The 17300-nt window shown below is 36.6% G+C and overlaps 1 protein-coding gene across 2 annotated transcripts in view; it reads right to left on the reverse strand.

The window, feature by feature from the left end:
• Ano3 (anoctamin 3) overlaps positions 1–17300 on the reverse strand; it is a 176855-nt gene that overhangs the window by 84125 nt on the left and 75430 nt on the right. For both annotated transcript variants that reach the window (XM_090347982.1, XM_090347983.1), the window contains exon 5: positions 7859–8017. In XM_090347982.1, coding sequence (XP_090204108.1) covers positions 7859–8017 — 159 coding nt within the window. The remainder of the gene's footprint in view (positions 1–7858; positions 8018–17300) is intronic.

A 17300-nucleotide genomic window follows, 5' to 3' on the forward strand; every position in this document is an offset into this window, starting at 1 on the left:
AGAGTCACATATAATTCTATACCAGATACTCACTGACATTTTTAGATTTGGCCCAGAGTGTAAGATATATAACTAAACAAATAATCTGATGTAGCCTAACCACTAATTTGGAATTAAGTTTACTCATGTTCACTTTCCAGTTTGTTTTAAAGGTCTACACAGATATATCTATCAACATCTGAGGCCCACAAAGCATGAGACATTTGTCCTCATCCTTTCATCCATTTCCACAAAACTTATCCCCCATGTGATCATCTGTCACAAAAGAAGGTTATCTTCTTTGGAGACACCCTGATCAAATTAGCCCCATAAGCAAGCTTTTGAATTTCAAGTATGCTTCACCCTTTAGCAAACTAAAAATCTGAAGCCCAGAATGTGGAGTAAAATTATCAGTTTAATTTAAGAAAAAAATATAGTCATATCTTTGAATATAGTTACCCTCATATTCATCAAATATATTCATTTTGAATGTATTCATATTAATATTTATAAAGTCCTGCATTCTAAATAGGTCTAGACTTGTGGGTCTGCCAGAAGGGCATTTCAAACTCATGTCATCAATATTTCCAAACAGTAATATTCAGGCATACTTCCCTGTTGCCCTGCAAGCCTTTTCGCATTCAAGAACTATTTTTTTAAAGTCAGAAAATTCAAAAAAAAGGAAAGAAAAGATATTCCATGTTCAAATAAATGGTGGGTTTCTCAATAATAAACTTCTGAGACATGTGAATACATAACCTTTATTGAAAAACTAGAAGATAGTAATGTTTCCTGAGTATGCACATTCTTTTTATCGTAAAGTATGTTTTCTTTGACCTTACTGACATGCTAGCATTTTCAAATCACTATGAGACAAGCACAGTGAAAGATGCTTTCATGTCAGTATAATTTCCGAAGACTTTTCTTATTCAACATGTTAGTTTCAGAATAAGGATTTTGGAAGTTATTATTGACAATGCCAGGGGTACATAGGCTTCGGTCTCAAATATCAGCAGGTCTTTGACTTAGACTAATCTTAGTCATATTAACTACACTTGGAGAAAAAACATAACATGTTAAAAAAAAGACCACTGATTCATTCAAATAGCTGCTAATATAGATGTATCAGTCAGTTTATATTCAATATCGATTGTGAAAAGGAGAAGATCGTAATGTTGATTCTTCCAGGCTATGTTTGGTTTATGCTCCAGAGTTAATAGCCTCCTACTAAGGTTCTATGCAGGGAGAGGATAATAAAATCTTTTTAGGACAGGAGCTATTGCTCATTAGCAGAGTGCTTGCCTGCTAGTCTTTGCTTTCAATCGTTAGTACTATAAACAAATAATCGAGCCAAGCTTTGGAATGTAAAAAATGCTTAAATATTCAGTTATTTAAATTATTTTTACTATCCAGGTCAAATAAAAGACACATGTTGCATATTTAATTTTCATCTTAAGCATACAGAATTTCACATACTCAAAAATAAAATTTCTTCTTTTGAGATTTTCCTGTGTGACATCAACTTGCCTATTACTTACTAGGCACAATTACACTTTTTTTTTTGCAAAATGTGACTACCTATTTAGAAGAAATCACTTGGTATAATGGAAAAGGTACATTGCTGGTAATCACAGAGGCTTCAGCAAAAATTACATCTTCATGAACTATTATTTCAGTGACCTGTGAAGAAGATGACCCTCACTTTCTCCACTTGAGAAATGGAGAGAGGGATTTCAGGTTAAGAGTACAAGATCTTTTTTTTTTTTTTTTTGCCAGTCCTGGGCTTGAGCTCAGGGCCTGAGCACTGTCCTTGGACTTTCTCAAGGCTAGAGCTCTACCACTTGAGCCTCAGCACCACTTCCGGCTTTTTTTCTATGTATGCGGTACCGAGGAATCGAACCCGGGTCTTCATGAATGCTAGGCAAGCACTTTAACCACTAGGCCAAACTCCCGGCCCCCAAGATCTTTTTTTTTATTTCTAATTTTTTCCATATATTTTTATTGTAATTAATAGAAGGGTTACATTACATTCGCCAGATGGAAGGTGCTTTAGTTCACATACATTGATACCCTTTCTCATGTCTTGGTCCCCATTTCCCTCCCCCCATCCCTACCCTAAGCTTGTTTCCCCCTTTCCTATCCAATTTCAAATAACCAAATACAAATATATCCGATATATCAGATAACAAAGTGAAAAACTGTAACAATATGAGATAACCAAGGGGCAGCAAAAGAGAGGAGAAATAACATAGTACATTAAGGACAACAATCACTCATTATATGGCTCTTGTTTCTATATCCTAGAGGTCCTCTCATTTAGCATCATACTGTATGGCCTTATGTATCTAGGCTTTGCTCTATTGCAAATCTCTGCTAGGAGAGCCCAAGGTTTCTACTGATTAAGACAAATGAGGGAAACCATTGAGCCTATGTTCCTTTGAGTCTGGCTTACTTCACTTAATATGATTTTTTCTAAGTCTTTCCATTTCCTGACAAATGAGGAGATGTCGTTGTTTCTGACAGCACCATAGAATTCCATTGTGTATAAATACCACATCTTGTTGATCCACTCATCAACTGAGGGACATCTGGGTTGGTTCCATATCTTTGCCATGGTAAATAGTGCTGCAATGAACATCATTGTGCTAGTGGATTTAGTATGCCCTAGTTTCTGGATGGCTGGATAAATGCCAAGTAGTGGAATTGCTGGGTCATAGGGGAGCTCTATGTTTAGTCTTTTGAGAAACTGCCATACTGCTTTCCATAGTGGTTGAACAAGAAACAGAGCTCATACCAATACTCCTCAAGCTCTTCAACGAAATTGAAAAGGAAGGCTCCTTGCCAAACTCATTCTTCAAAGCCTGTATAACCCTCATCCCCAAACCACAGATCCATCAAAGAAAGAAAACTATAGACCCATTTCCTTAATAAATATTGATGCAAAACTTCTCAACAAAGTACTGGCCAACCGTCTACAACAACTCATCAAAAAAAATTATACACTATGATCAAACAGGATTCATCACAAGGAGGCAAAGCTGGTTCAACATACGCAAATCAATTAATATAATTCAACACATCAACAGGAGCAAGGACAAAAATCACATGATTGTCTCAATAGATGCAGAAAAGGCATTTGACAAGATCCAACACCCCTTTATTCTAAAAGCTCTGGAGAAACTAGGAATCCATGGAACATTCCTCAGTACAATAATGGCAGTCTATGACAAACCCACAGCTACTATTATACTTAATGGCGAAATGCTAAAGCCATTCCCTCTAAAATCAGGAATGAGACAAGGATGCCCACTCTCTCCATTCCTCTTTAACATAGTATTAGAATTCCTAGCCAGAGCAATAAGGCCAAAAGCAAGCATAAAGGGGATCCAAATAGGGAACAAGGGAGTGAAACTCTCCCTCTTTGCAGATGACATGATTCTGTATTTAAAGAACCCTATAGACTTCACTTCCAAGCTCCTTGAGCTGACTCAAAACTTTGGAAAAGTAGCAGGGTATAAATTAACCCTCAAAAATCAACTGCCTTCCTCTACGCCAACAGTGAGAGGAATGAGGCAACAATCAGGAAAGCAACTCCTTTTGCAATAGCCTCAAAGAAAATGAAGTACCTAGGAATTAACTTAACTAAGAATGTAAAGGACTTTTTTGATGAAAACTTTAAAACCCTGAAAAAGGAAATTAAAGTAGAACTGAGAAAATGGAAAAACCTCCCATGCTCCTGGATTGGAAGAATCAACATTGTGAAAATGACAATCTTTCCAAGGGCTATCTACAAATTCAATGCAACCCAACAATATCCCAATGTCATTCTTTAAAGAAATAGAAGAGGCAATCCAAAATTTCATATGGAATAATAAAAGACCCTGTATAGCAAAAACACTTCTTAGCAGAAAAAACAGCGCTGGAGGAATTTCAATTCCAAACTTTAGACTCTATTACAGAGCTATAATTATCAAAACAGCTTGGTACTGGCACAAGAACAGGCCTGAAGACCAATGGAATCAAACTGAGGACCCAGATATTAAACCACAGACCTATGGCCACCTAATCTTTGACAAGGGAGCCAAAAAAATAGAATGGAAGAAAGATAGCCTCTTCAACAAGTGGTGCTGGCAGAACTGGTTAAGCACCTGCAGAAAACTAAAGTTGGATCCTTCTTTGTCACCCTGCACTAGAATTAACTCCAAATGGATCAAAGACCTGGAGGTAAAAGCTGACACACTGAAAACTTTACAAGAAGGAATAGGAGATACACTAGGCCTCCTTGGCACAGGTCGAAACTTTCTTATTAAGGACCAAGAAACACAACAAATCAGAAAAAGGCTGGATAAGTAGGACTGCATTAAACTGCAGAGCTTCTGTATGGCAAAGGACATAGCTAGTAAATTAATTAGGAAGCCTACAGAATGGGAGAAGATCTTCACTAACCATACAACAGACAAAGGCCTCATATCTAAAATATATCAACAGCTCAAAAAATTGAATCAAGGGGCCGGGAGTTTGGCCTAGTGGTTAAAGTGCTTGCCTAGCATGCATGTAGACCCGGGTTCGATTCCTCGGTACCCCACATACATAGCAAAAAGCCAGAAGTGGTGCTGAGGCTCAAGTGGTAGAGCTCTAGCCTTGAGAAAGTCCAAGGACAGTGCTCAAGCCCTGAGCTCAAGCCCAGGACTGGCAAAAAAAAAAAAAAATTGAATCAATCCAAAACTAATCCCCAAAGTAACAACCATCCCATCAAAAGATGGGCCAAAGACTTAAAGAGAGTCTTCCCTGAAGAAGAAATAAGAATGGCCTATAGACACATGAAGAAATGCTCGACATCTCTGGTCATAAAGAAATGCAAATCAAAACAACTGGAGTGAGATTCCACCTCACTCCAGTTAGAATGGCCATGATCAAGAAAACTAATAACAGATGCTGGAGGGGATGTGGCCAGGAGGGATCACTACTAGAGTACGAGATCTTATAAGAGACTGTGCTAAGTGAAATATTTGGGCCTGACTGGTTCTATAGGAATGTTGGTTCTCAAGGCATGGCATGCCTTCTAATCAAACTAATTTACAATTAAAGTGAAATTTTAAGTATCTTCCATTTCCTCCCCCCTCTCTAAGTACCTATGTGAGCTGTCTTTGTTGGAGTCTATTTCTTGGTTATGTGGGCCTTTTATAGTAGTCCTGTAGGTTATAGAAGCATGAAAGCAACAACAATCTGATTAGGGAGAAACTATGAAATTCAGTGACCTGGATCAAGATTTGTATGTTTAGTTTGTGGAAAACATCCATAGTATGGTTGATCTGGTAATGTAACTAAGTACCAGTTACAAAAAAAAAAAGCACTATTATATTTCTTCAAAAAATACCTCTTGCCTCTGTATCTATTTAAAGCATCCTGTGCTAGTATTTTCTTCCTTTTATAGAGATGGATTTTTTAAAATTTGGATCATAACATGTCTCAGACCCCCATTTCATTGATCATGCCTTTACTTGCCTGCTCTATCCTACTTTTCCTTACATCTATCTCTTCGTTTTCTGATAGCACATTTCCCTTCTGTTTAGAGAATGTATATCATTTGATTCCTTTATACAGCCCAAGTATCTGCTTGTGTGTCAGACACAAAAGGCCCACTGAACATGGTTTGAATGGATGAGTTAATTTGTTTTAAGTACGTATTCTATATAACTTATACCCAGATAAAAGCTACAACAGACAAGAAAGCCAGTGAGCCTGAACTATTCTGGAATGGGGCTCTATGTCAGGTTCCCAATTAGCTTTATGAACAGCTGGTCTTTCATGGATTACTAATTCACTGATGTCAAACTCTTCCATGAGAAATGATCACCTAAATAAAGAGATTCTTTGAAAGGAGGTTTCTGCAATATAATGACTAACATTATGTGGAAAATGTCAAGTTAAGTGTACACAGCTAGAATGTTTCTCATTTTATAGGTCTTAATTCACTCTCATAATATATATATATATGTGTATGTATATATATATAGAGAGAGAAGGGGGGTATTTTAAGAACCACCTTTTTTATAATTTCCTAAATTCTCTCTTATTATAACTACACTTAAAAAAAAAAACAACATCAAAAGGGCTGGGAGCATAGCCTATGATAGAGTGCTTGCCTAGCATGCATGAAGCCCTGGGTTCAATTCCTCAGTACTACATTCACAGCAAACACTGGAAGTGATGCTGTGGCTCAAGTTGTATAACACCAGCCTTGAGGAAAGCCCAATGACAGTTCTCAGGCCCTGCATTCAAGCCCCAGGACTAGCAAAAAATATTAAGACCAGAGAAGTATTTTTTTTTGCAGTAGTTGGCTCACTTGATGTTGTAAGGTAGAAGCAGAAAGCTGCCATGCTGGTGATTTTCTGCTCAGCTCTGCTGCGTACAAACTTCTGAGAGGAAACGAAGTACCTCTAGTCCTCACACATCGCACTGTCACTAAATTATTTCTCCCCAAACTCCTAAGAGATGTGACATTCACCCCTGAAGACTGAATTTAAGAAATTTAAGAAAAATTTAAAAGTGGTGGCTTTACAAAGTCATACTGTAAGTTTTGAGGACAGAGTAGTGAGAAAACAGTATATTATATCTTCTGTATGAGAAAGACAAATTACTGATATAAATTGAAACTTGAATTTGCTTATGAAGCACCTTTGTTGACCTTTAGAGATCACATGTGCATTCATCCTGGTGGACTTCCAATGTGAAGCATTATATCTTGATTTTGTTATCTCTCACTTATACCTACCTAATCTCGCCACCCCCTCCCTACTTGTAGAGTTCATTTCCAATGCAGTGTCAAGTGAGTGTCTATGTTGCATTAGTTCATCCTCTTTCCTTGTTTTTGTGATTCTCTTTACCTTTCAGAGACTGAATAAACTTATATACAAGATACAAGGTACAGAAAACTACCAGAAACAGAAAAAGAAAACTACAAACAGTACATGATAAGGACCTCTCAGTTCAATTTCTTAATGTTGATTTGCTTCATTATATATAGTCCTATTTGCTTAGCAATATCAGACACATTCTAGTTATTTCAAATGAAGGAAATTATGTAATTTACTTTTCCTTGCGTCTGGGTTACTTCGATTATTATAATTTTTTCTGGGACTTTCCATTTCCTTACAAATGGGGCAATGTCATTATTTCTGATGGAAGAACAGAAACCCACTGTCATAGCTTATATTTCTGTCCCTGGAATGTAGTGCACACTAGATATTTCATTAATGCTTCTTGAATGAATGCAGAAATTTCTTAGATCACAAGACCACGTTGTTTTCCTTGGGGTCTTATCATAGCTAAAGCACTTTGAAGAATCATATCTTTACATGTAAAGGTGGATGAGTATTTTCATATGTACACATGTGAAGATAAATATTTATCAAATTCTCTCCATTTGTGTCCATATCCAATACTGACCATGATCTTTTATTCTCTTCATTCACACTGTAGGCAACATGTCTTTCAGTAATGTTGGTTAAGCTTTTCTTGAGGCTTTCAGAAAAGAGATAAAAAATTTCCTAATCTTGTTTCAAAACTAGTATATTGCAGTTGGAAATATATGAGATATTTGAATAATACTATTTTAACATTTTTCTATTTTATATAGTTTGTATATATTACTGCTATTTTATGGTTTGAAAAATTACTATATTTTTGTGGAGACATATTATGTATTTTTATTTTTTTGAACTTTTAAAAAATTTATTGTTGGGGTGATGTACAGAGGAGGATAAAGTTACATTCATCAGTTAGTGGGTACATTACTTCTTGAACATTAGATCATAAGAAATTGTATCTGTTCCATAGTAAAAACCAAATAAATAAGTAATAGTGATCAAATACCTACCTCTTTCTCCAACATCAATCCTTCAGCTCTGAGATTTTTTTCAAATGTATTTCTTTTGTCATATTGTATATTTGTCTTTCTGTAAACCAGGATGTAATCGATTCGTTTTTTGCCATCTTTGAAGAGAAGTCCACTGGATGCTATGTAATTCATGTCATTCTAGAAATTAAGAAATGTTTGTTAATATTGTAAGCTAGATAAATACCCTATTGACTTATAGCCACTGGCAATGCATTATAAAAATGTGTGAAATATTCCTTTTTTGAGACATTGAAACAATTCAAAACAATCTTCCATAAAAATAGATTAACAAATGATATGACAGAATTTGAAATGAAGTAGACTGAGTTTTGCTGATACTGGAATCAAGACACTTGTTTCATCAAATAATGACCTATAAAATACTATCAACTAATATATGCTGATGATATAGTATACCATGTGTAGATGTATTTTTTTCTAACCATAGCATCTTTGTGTTTCAAACACAAAGACACTAAGGTTGAACCAACACCCCAGGCAAGCATGAATGGAAATCTACATAATTCTGGAGAAAGTATGTCTGGCCTCCTCCCTCTCATGACATATTGGAGTCCTATCCACCAAGCAGTTTTTCACAACTCCAGATGTGTCCTAATTTTGTAGGCTTTTGATCAGACTGCCTGAAGTCTCATGGGCTGCTGAGTTTTCTTTTCCCACTCAGTCAGGCAGAGTTCTGGGGATCTGTTGATCACAAAGAAGTCAGTCTGGCTTCTTCTTTTCCACAACTTTCCAGATTAACACATGCAAAGGATCTCTCCAAAACCCAGATAAGTCCTAGGTGTGTAGGTATGTTGACTCTAGACTGGTTGTACTTCTGTTTGTTGCACATGACCCAGAATAGAATTTGTATATGGGCACAGATACAATTTATGAAGTCTCACAAAGACTCCTGTAATTTTCATAGCTTTGTCTAGACAGAATATGCTTAATTAGAAATAAATAATTAAATTTACTAATTCTGTTTTTCTGTCCTTAAAAAGTTATTTTTCCAATCTCTTTAACCTAAAGGAATTTCCTCTCATAAACAGGTATGACTCTAAGCTGTTGTTGGTTTGTTTTTCTGTCCATAATGCCACTTTTAATTTTGGTATTCAAAATGTTATTGTCATGACAATACAGTGAGTTTTTCTATTTTTTTAAATTGGATTCTGAGAGTGACAGGGCAAGCTGAAGAAAGGCAGAGGGAACAAGTCACGACTCTGTCCTATTAGGAATCCTTTTCCAATTAGAAAAGGCACAGAATGAAACAAGTTATTTACCTCTCTCTTATTGGGTAGCTGTAAGGAGGGTTTCAACTCATAAGGTCAAATGTGAGTGTTCTAGGAGTGGATTTCTTAATCCTATCTTACTGACTCTGCAAACAATAAAATAATCATTTTATTAGTTGCCAGTAGTGGTGTTTATTTATTTTTTTTGCTTTCTAGTCACCTTTGTGATAATCTTTAATAATGAGTTGGGAGAGGGTTGAGACACTGTGATCCTGATGTTATATTTTATGTAAAAGTTCCATTTGTACTGTTTCATTATGGAAAAAAATTCTCAAATATTTTCATGTAATTAAAACTATTTTAGAGATACCATCATCTCTTACAAGTAGTTCTTCTTTCAAACCTACATTCTACTGACTAATGAACAAAGTAGTTTTAATTTTCTTTCCTTTCAGACAAACAAGAAACATTAACTAGTACAATTTAATTTGAAGAAATACCCCAAATAATGAGCATAAGTCAAAGACTGAGTGTTGTTCTATGCAACATACATGCACATACACATACACATTTGGTGTATGCTAACGTGCATGCACACAGACACAGACACATACACACACACACACACACACCTACACTCCACTTCAAGTTTACAGAATTAGAGAATCACATGTTATTTATCGTAGTTTATAGATGCTGAAACCCAGGCACAGATGAATAGATCAATATATTATTTATTTTTGCCAACCCTGGAGCTTGAACTCAGAGCCTGAGCACTGTCCTTGGGTTTTCTCAAGACTAGACTTGAGCCATAACATCATTTCTGGCTTTTTCTATGTAGGTGGTACAGAGGAATCAAACCCAGGTTTTTGTACATTCTAGGCAAATACTCTACCACTAGGCCAAACTCCTGTCCCCTAGATTGATACATTATTAAGTAGATATATTAAGATCGAAACTTATGGCATGGTGAAGAAGGCTGAAGAAGACAATATCCATTAATAAGTTAGTCTCTTATCAAACTGATAAGCAGGACACAATAAATGCATATTAGGTGAATTTTTTCATAAATGACAGGAGTAAAAATAACAAAACATTTCTTATTTGAGATGATTCTTATGTGATCATGATGATTATGTAAAATCTCATTAGGTAGGAATAGATACAAAAGGTACCATATCATGAAATGGGTTCTTTCCCATGAAAAGATTATAGAAAAAAAATCAAACCAAAAGTCTTCTTTAAAATTATAGCTTCTTGGCCAGGAGTTTGGCTTCATGGTAGAGTGCTTGCCTAACATACACGAAGACTGGGGTTCGATTCCTCGGTACCACATACATAGAAAAAAGCCAGAAGTGGTTCTGAGGCGTAAGTGGTAGAGCGCTAGCCTTAAGAAAGTCGAAGGTCAGTGCTCAGGCCCTGAGCTCAAGCCCATGAGTGGGAAAGAAAAATTATAGCTTCTTAAAGTATGGAGACTCCTGAGGACAGGCCAATGTGGATTTTGTCATGATGGATACTTGGAAATGTTTGTTTTGTTTCCCTTCAACTTCTGCTGAATTGGTTCAATAATAGAAATAATAAAGATTACTCAAAATGTAAATGTATCTTAGCTGGACAGACTACAATACTGACTATGTTTACCTAGCCTCTTAGCAAACATCATCTGGACTTCAATTTTTTGAAGAAATGTCTAAGGATCCATGAATTGGCAAGTCAAGAATTCACTGATGAGTTTTTATTTTAATGCCTCAGAATATCATGTTCTATGATAAATGTGTCAGTGAATTTTTCACCTCATCAAAATTATTTCAAACTTACCTACTTAAAATTATATATACACATATATCCATGCATGTATGTATGTATGTATGTGTGTATACATCTATATTTTTGTGTTTGTCTGATTTGAGGATTTGGTCTCATTTATCTGAATCTTTTTTTTTTTTTTTTGCCAGTCCTGGGCTTGAGCTCAGGGCCTGAGTACTGTCCTTGGACTTTCTCAAGGCTAGAGCTCTACCACTTTAGCCACAGCACCACTTCTGGCTTTTTTCTAAGTATGTGGTACCAAGGAATCGAACCCGGGTCTTCATGCATGCTAGGCAAGCACTTTAACCACTAGGCCAAACTCCCAGACCTTATCTGGATCTTTTTACATAGATCCCTGCAAAGATGGAAAGGCTTGGCTGGGGAGAGGTACCTCAGGTCCTTTGCAGAATTCATTTTTTGTGGCTAAGAAATGACTGCTGTTGTCTGGAAGTTATACCCTGCTTCTTCAAGTGAGTCACACTAGTCCTTGGCATGTAAACTTTGCCAATATGGGCCCTTATTTGTTCAGACTGACAAAGGGACTTTCCCGAGTGAGTCTCAAAAGACAGTTTTCTAGGGGCTGGGAGTTTGGCCTAGTGGTGGAGTGCTTGCCTAGCATGCACGAAGACCCGGGTTTGATTCCTCAGTACCCCACATACATAGCAAAAAGCCGGAAGTGGTGCTGAGGCTCAAGTGGTAGAGTGCTAGCCTTGAGAAAGTCCAAGGACAATGCTTAAGCTCTGAGCCTAAGCCAGGACTGGCAAAAAAAAAAAAAAAAAAGACAGTCTTCTATAATGCAACACAGCTCATCTCTTTTGCCTTATTCTACTGAATAGAAGGAAGTTACTGGGAAGGTAAAGTAAACAAGCAGGTAGATAAAGTAAACAAGCAGGTAGATAAAGTAAACAAGAAGTGAGGGGAGCTAGGTCGATCTGGTTGTTCTGTCCCTGCCAATATCAGTTCATGCCACTCTCTTTGCTTCAGATACCTCTTTCTCCTTCCAGAAGGTAAGAAAATGTGCTGCAGTGTGAGAAGTCCTATACAATGTCCCTCTTTGTCCCCCAGTATTTCTCCACCAGACAGCTTTCAATGATTTGTAGGTTCAAATGATATAGACTAAGACTTTTCTTTCTTTCTTTTTTTTTTTTTTTTTTTTTTTTTTTGGTGCCAGACCTGGGCTTGAGCTCAGGGCCTGAGCACTGTCCTTGGTCTTTCTCAAGGCTAGAGCTCTACCACTTGAGCCTCAGCACCACTTCTGGCTTTTTTCTATGTATGTGGTACCGAGGAATCGAACCTGGGTCTTCGTGCATGCTAGGCAAGCACTTTACCACTAGGCCAAACTCCCGGCCCCAAAACTTTTATTTCTGTATAGACAATATACACATAAATTTCTGTCAGCTGAATTTACTTCATAACAGACTTCAAACATCTTTTCAAGTAGAATTAAGAATGTCAACTGAGATCTTCTACCTGCTTAAGCACTGATAATATGGCAAAGAACAAAAATAAGAGACTTAAGTCTTCACTTATCCCAGAGTAAAAAATAATTTTCGATTTAATGTGATGTTACCTAATTGCCCAAAGCAGTCAGAGCAAAAAGCACAGATCACTTTGGAATGGAGCATGGTTTGGAACCTTTATAATAAATTGGAAAGAGAAGTTACATAGATGAAAAACAATCCTTCTAGCAAAATGTAAGTGCAAGGCATAAAAACAGAAATTATATTTATGAGTTTAGCAAATCTCTGTATTCATCTTCAGTAGTAACCCTTCATAAATAAAATACAATGTGACACCTTTTGAACTCATTCAGGAAAACAGCATTTTAATGTAGCTGGAATATTTAAAAATAGCCATTATTTTAAAGGGAAAATATGTCCTGACACCTTAGAAATAAGCAATCTGAGATTATATGTCTGTTCAGTTATTAAGGTGTCTTATTGTCAGGAGCTAAGTTATGCAGGTCAGTGATTGAACACTTGTCTAGCAAGGGTCAGGCTTTGGTTCAATTCCCAGAACCACAGCAAGAGAAGACAAAATCTTTCTTTCTTTCTTTCCCTCTTTCTTTCTTTCTTTCTTTCTTTCTTTCTTTCTTTCTTTCTTTCTTTCTTTCTTTCTTTTTTCTTTCTTTCTTTCTTTCCTTTTTGTGGGTCATGGGGCTTGAACTCTGCCTGGGCAGTCCCTGAGCTCTTCAGCTCAAGGCTACCTCCCTGCCCCTGAGCCTGGGTGTTGTCCCTCAGCTCTTCAGATCAAGGCTACCACCCTTGAGCTAAGCCCTACTTCCTGTTTTTCTAGAGGTTAATTGTGCCTGGGCTGGCTTTGAACCTTGATCCTCAGATCTCAGCCTCCAGAGTAGCTAGGATTATAGGTGCGAGCCACAATGCAACAAGCCCTTTCTTATCACTTAACCTCACTCATGAAACCAAATGTGGGCAGCAACTGTTTGCCTAATTTATCCTTAAGAATGAAATGACAAATACAAAACACAAAACAGAACACACACACACAATACAGTTAATATGACAACTATTTAAGCAATAAACTACTTTAATCCTGCTCACTGAATACTGATACCTTTTAATCAGTTCCATTTGTACCTACATTGCCATTAATAAAAATAAAGCATGCTTATCAGAGACAGTAAAGGAATATACTGGTCCTAGAGATCCAAAGGGATTACATGAAGTATAAGGAACATCTTCAAAAAATAAATGATCATCACAAATAATCTTTGTTGAACACACTGAAAATTTGATAACTTTAGCTGGCTATGAAACAATTCAACACAAACTCTACTTGATTCAGTCTATCATTAATGTCACTTCTGCCACTAGTAGATGGAAAAGTAAAAGAACTATCACTAAGAATTACTAGCTGTTTGAGAATGAAGATTTTTCAGCTGAATGATAAAATTTAAATGATAATAGACTGAAATGTTTTATTGAAAATGGATTCAGGGAGTTAAGCTTTGTTGGGGGTTTGAAGAAATCAGGTACAGAATTTCCATATACAGCTTGTGATAAATGCCATGAAATTTCTTGTAGGCTTACAAAACAGGATAAGGCAACAGAGTTTTAATTAGAAATCGGCATTCCTAGCCAGGCACTGGGGGCTCACACCTGTAATCCTAGGTGGTAATGAGGCTGAGATCTGAAGATCAAAGCCAGCCTGGAAATGAAAGTCCATATCCAATTAACCATCAATAAATCCAGAAGTACAGCTGTGGCTTAAGTGATAGAATACCAGTCTTGAGAAAAAAAAAAAAAAGCCTATGGATAGCATACAGGCCTTGAGTTCAAGCCCTAGGACTGGCAACAGCAACAACAAAAATAGAGAGTCGGGGGGAGGAAAAAGGAGGTAGGAAGGAAGGACAGAAGGAAGAGACATTTAGGTCCAATGAAAGTTTACCTGAGAAACTGCTCTTCTATTCCTAGTTACTTAGACCAATCTTTCCAATAAGAGCAAACGAAAACTTGTAAAGTAATACATTTCAAAACATTGAATAGTTCACACATTTGTGTTGAATCACTAAGTTCATAACTAAGTACAATTCACAAATCAAGAGCATGTAGAGGACCTTAACCCCCAACAATATTTAAAAATTCTCCTGCAGGCTTTTGTAGGTTGAATTCTCTGAGTGCCAACTGTACAAAGGTAACTGGGTCAGACAGGTTAGTCTGAAGAAGATACTTTTACAGACAGAAACTTATTTCAAATATTAAGATAGTCCCTGATATGGGCTCTGAGTTTTCAACAGATGAAAGGAAATCAGGATCCTGAATAAAAGAGGAGGTTCAACAGAGAAAAGTCAATGTATACCAGAGCTGGTTGGGTTTAATTGTGTATTACAAATACAAGATCAAATATCAAGTTAGAATCTAGAACAGGGAAAAATGCTCCAGAAACGAAGAGTAGCCAAGAACGTTACCTCAGTCCTGGGCTACTCTTAAACTCCTATATTTTATTTGTGTTGGCAGACTTCTGGATTAAGTCTCAAAATATCTGGCACTGAATTACTACTACTTTGTACTATCATCAGGGTTCTTGTCCACAAATGTGGAACACTTGTGTTTAAAGAAAACGCCTTTAAATGATTAGATATTCATTATTTATTACACATTTATTATTTATAATGTATTCTGAGCTGGTGGGGAAGGAAACCATTCATAATCATGACGTTCACAGGAAGATGGATTTTCTCTGATGAGAAATGGCCTCTGCACTATACATGAGCCATAGGAAACATGAGCTCTTTGTTATTTGCAAAAAATTATTTTTCATAACCCAGAAATCTTATGCTCCAATCTCCTTTAGTCCATAAATTTTGTCCATAGACAAGAATCTCATGAGGCCCAGTAAAAGAGAGATATCAGCAAACAACTGTATTTTATTAAATTTTATAAAGTAGATGGATTTGAATAATCTCTTCTCAGCAAAAATGTATTGAGTCATGTTAGAAACAATGAAAGGTTGGCAGTGAAAAATACCATCAGAGCTGGAGTCATTACGCTAGCCAATGAGCAAAAGTATCAGATACTGCGGTCCAGTCAGAATCTCAGACAAAAACAATCAAAAACCAAACAAAACACAGTATTAAAATCTATTGTTTTACACAAGACTAGATACTTCCAGTAACAATACTTAATCTTCCCATCTCCCTAGCAAGTTTCTTGCTATTAAAGAAAATGGCTGATAGCTTGATGGATGGAGAGAGAAAGCGAATGACAGATGCAGAAAGAGAAACAGAGAGAGGTAGAGAGGTAGAGAGAGATAAAGAGAGAGAGAGAGAGAGAGAGACAGACAGACAGACAGACAGACAGACAGACAGACAGACAGAGAAACAGAGACAGAGGAGACAGAGACAGAGACAGAATGAATCTTGGAACCTGCTGCTGCAAAGCACAACACAAAATTATAGCATTATAGCCCTGGATATTATTTCTAATGTGGATGCCCCTTTGATATGAGTAACTTTATTTCTTAAATAATAGAACATAACTAAGTCAAGACAAAAATCGATGGCTTCTAAATCTTGCTTGGTAATAGGCAATATAGCTAAAATATATGTTCAATAGTTATATACTCAATGTCAGGGGGTCCACACATGCATTGGCCCTCACCTGGAAGCTCCTGTGGAGCTCTGTAGATCCCGGGCTGGGAACATATGGGCTAAGCAGTCTCTTAGATTTTCTCTAGTACTAGCAGTATTCCTCTAATCTACATTCCCTTTGGCAAGCCTTTAGAGAAGCGTATCCAATTTCTTGGGGCACATCCTCCAAATATTCGGGAAGTCTCTTAATAGTCTTCTGAATTTCTGAGACAAGTAGGTATTAAGCTACCTCCCTTTTCCATGAGCTAAGTAGAGGCATTCAAAGCATTTAATTTCATGAAACTAGAATGCCGATAGTTATACAAGTCAATTCGATGACTTCAGATTAAAAACCCACCTTATGTTAGTCTGCAAATAACCTGGGTATGGTTTGATTACCTTACATAAAAGTGTATTCATAATAAAATTCCTGTATAAAGCAATCAACTCTTTTAATATATAACTGGAGGTGGAATCTCATGGGCTTTTCTACCTAGGGCAGCTTTACAATAGTCCTCAAGATCTCAAGCTCCTACACAGCTAAATTGCAGATGTAAGTCATCAGTGCCAGTTTATTCTGTCCTTTCAACTATTTTAAAGGAATGCTATTTCCCCTGACTATTGATTTTAAACTCAATAATGTTTGCATTCTTTATATATTTTAGAGCGCACACACACACACACACACACACACACACACACACACACACACACACTGTTTCTAAATACTTTCTTCCTGCCTATAGTCAGATCCTCACTTGGCTGCTGACTTCCTTTCCTGTTCAGAAGCTTAATAGTTTGATATACTGTAATTTGTCTGTTTGAGTTTTATATCTTCGTTTAACGTGCATATCTTAAAAAAATCATGGTCCACCTCATTTTGTCCGATCACCACTCATTCCTAAAGCATTTCCCCTTTGTGCTACTCTAGTGGTTTCATATTCTCAAATTCACATTTAATTCTTTAATTGTTGTTGACTTTATGTATGGCGTGAGACAAGGAGTTGATTTTATTTTGCTGCATGACTATGTGCAGTCTTTCTAACACTGCAGAAAAGACAGTTGTTTCCTATTGTATATTCTCAGTACTATGTGGAAAATTAGATTTAAATATATGGATTTATTTCTGGGCATTCTAATCTGTTTCTTATTCTGGATGTCTCTTTTCATGCCAGTAGTGGGATGTTTTGGTCATGACAACTTTCTAGTATATTTTCAAGTTAGGTACTGAAGAGCCTCCAACTTTGTTCTTTTTTTAGTTAAGGTTGCTCTTAGTGTTTGAGATCTTCATTGATTC

This window comes from Megascapheus bottae, chromosome 16 (genome assembly GCF_031878675.1).
Source record: "Megascapheus bottae isolate mThoBot1 chromosome 16, mThoBot2.hap1, whole genome shotgun sequence".
Classification (NCBI taxonomy): domain Eukaryota; kingdom Metazoa; phylum Chordata; class Mammalia; order Rodentia; family Geomyidae; genus Megascapheus; species Megascapheus bottae.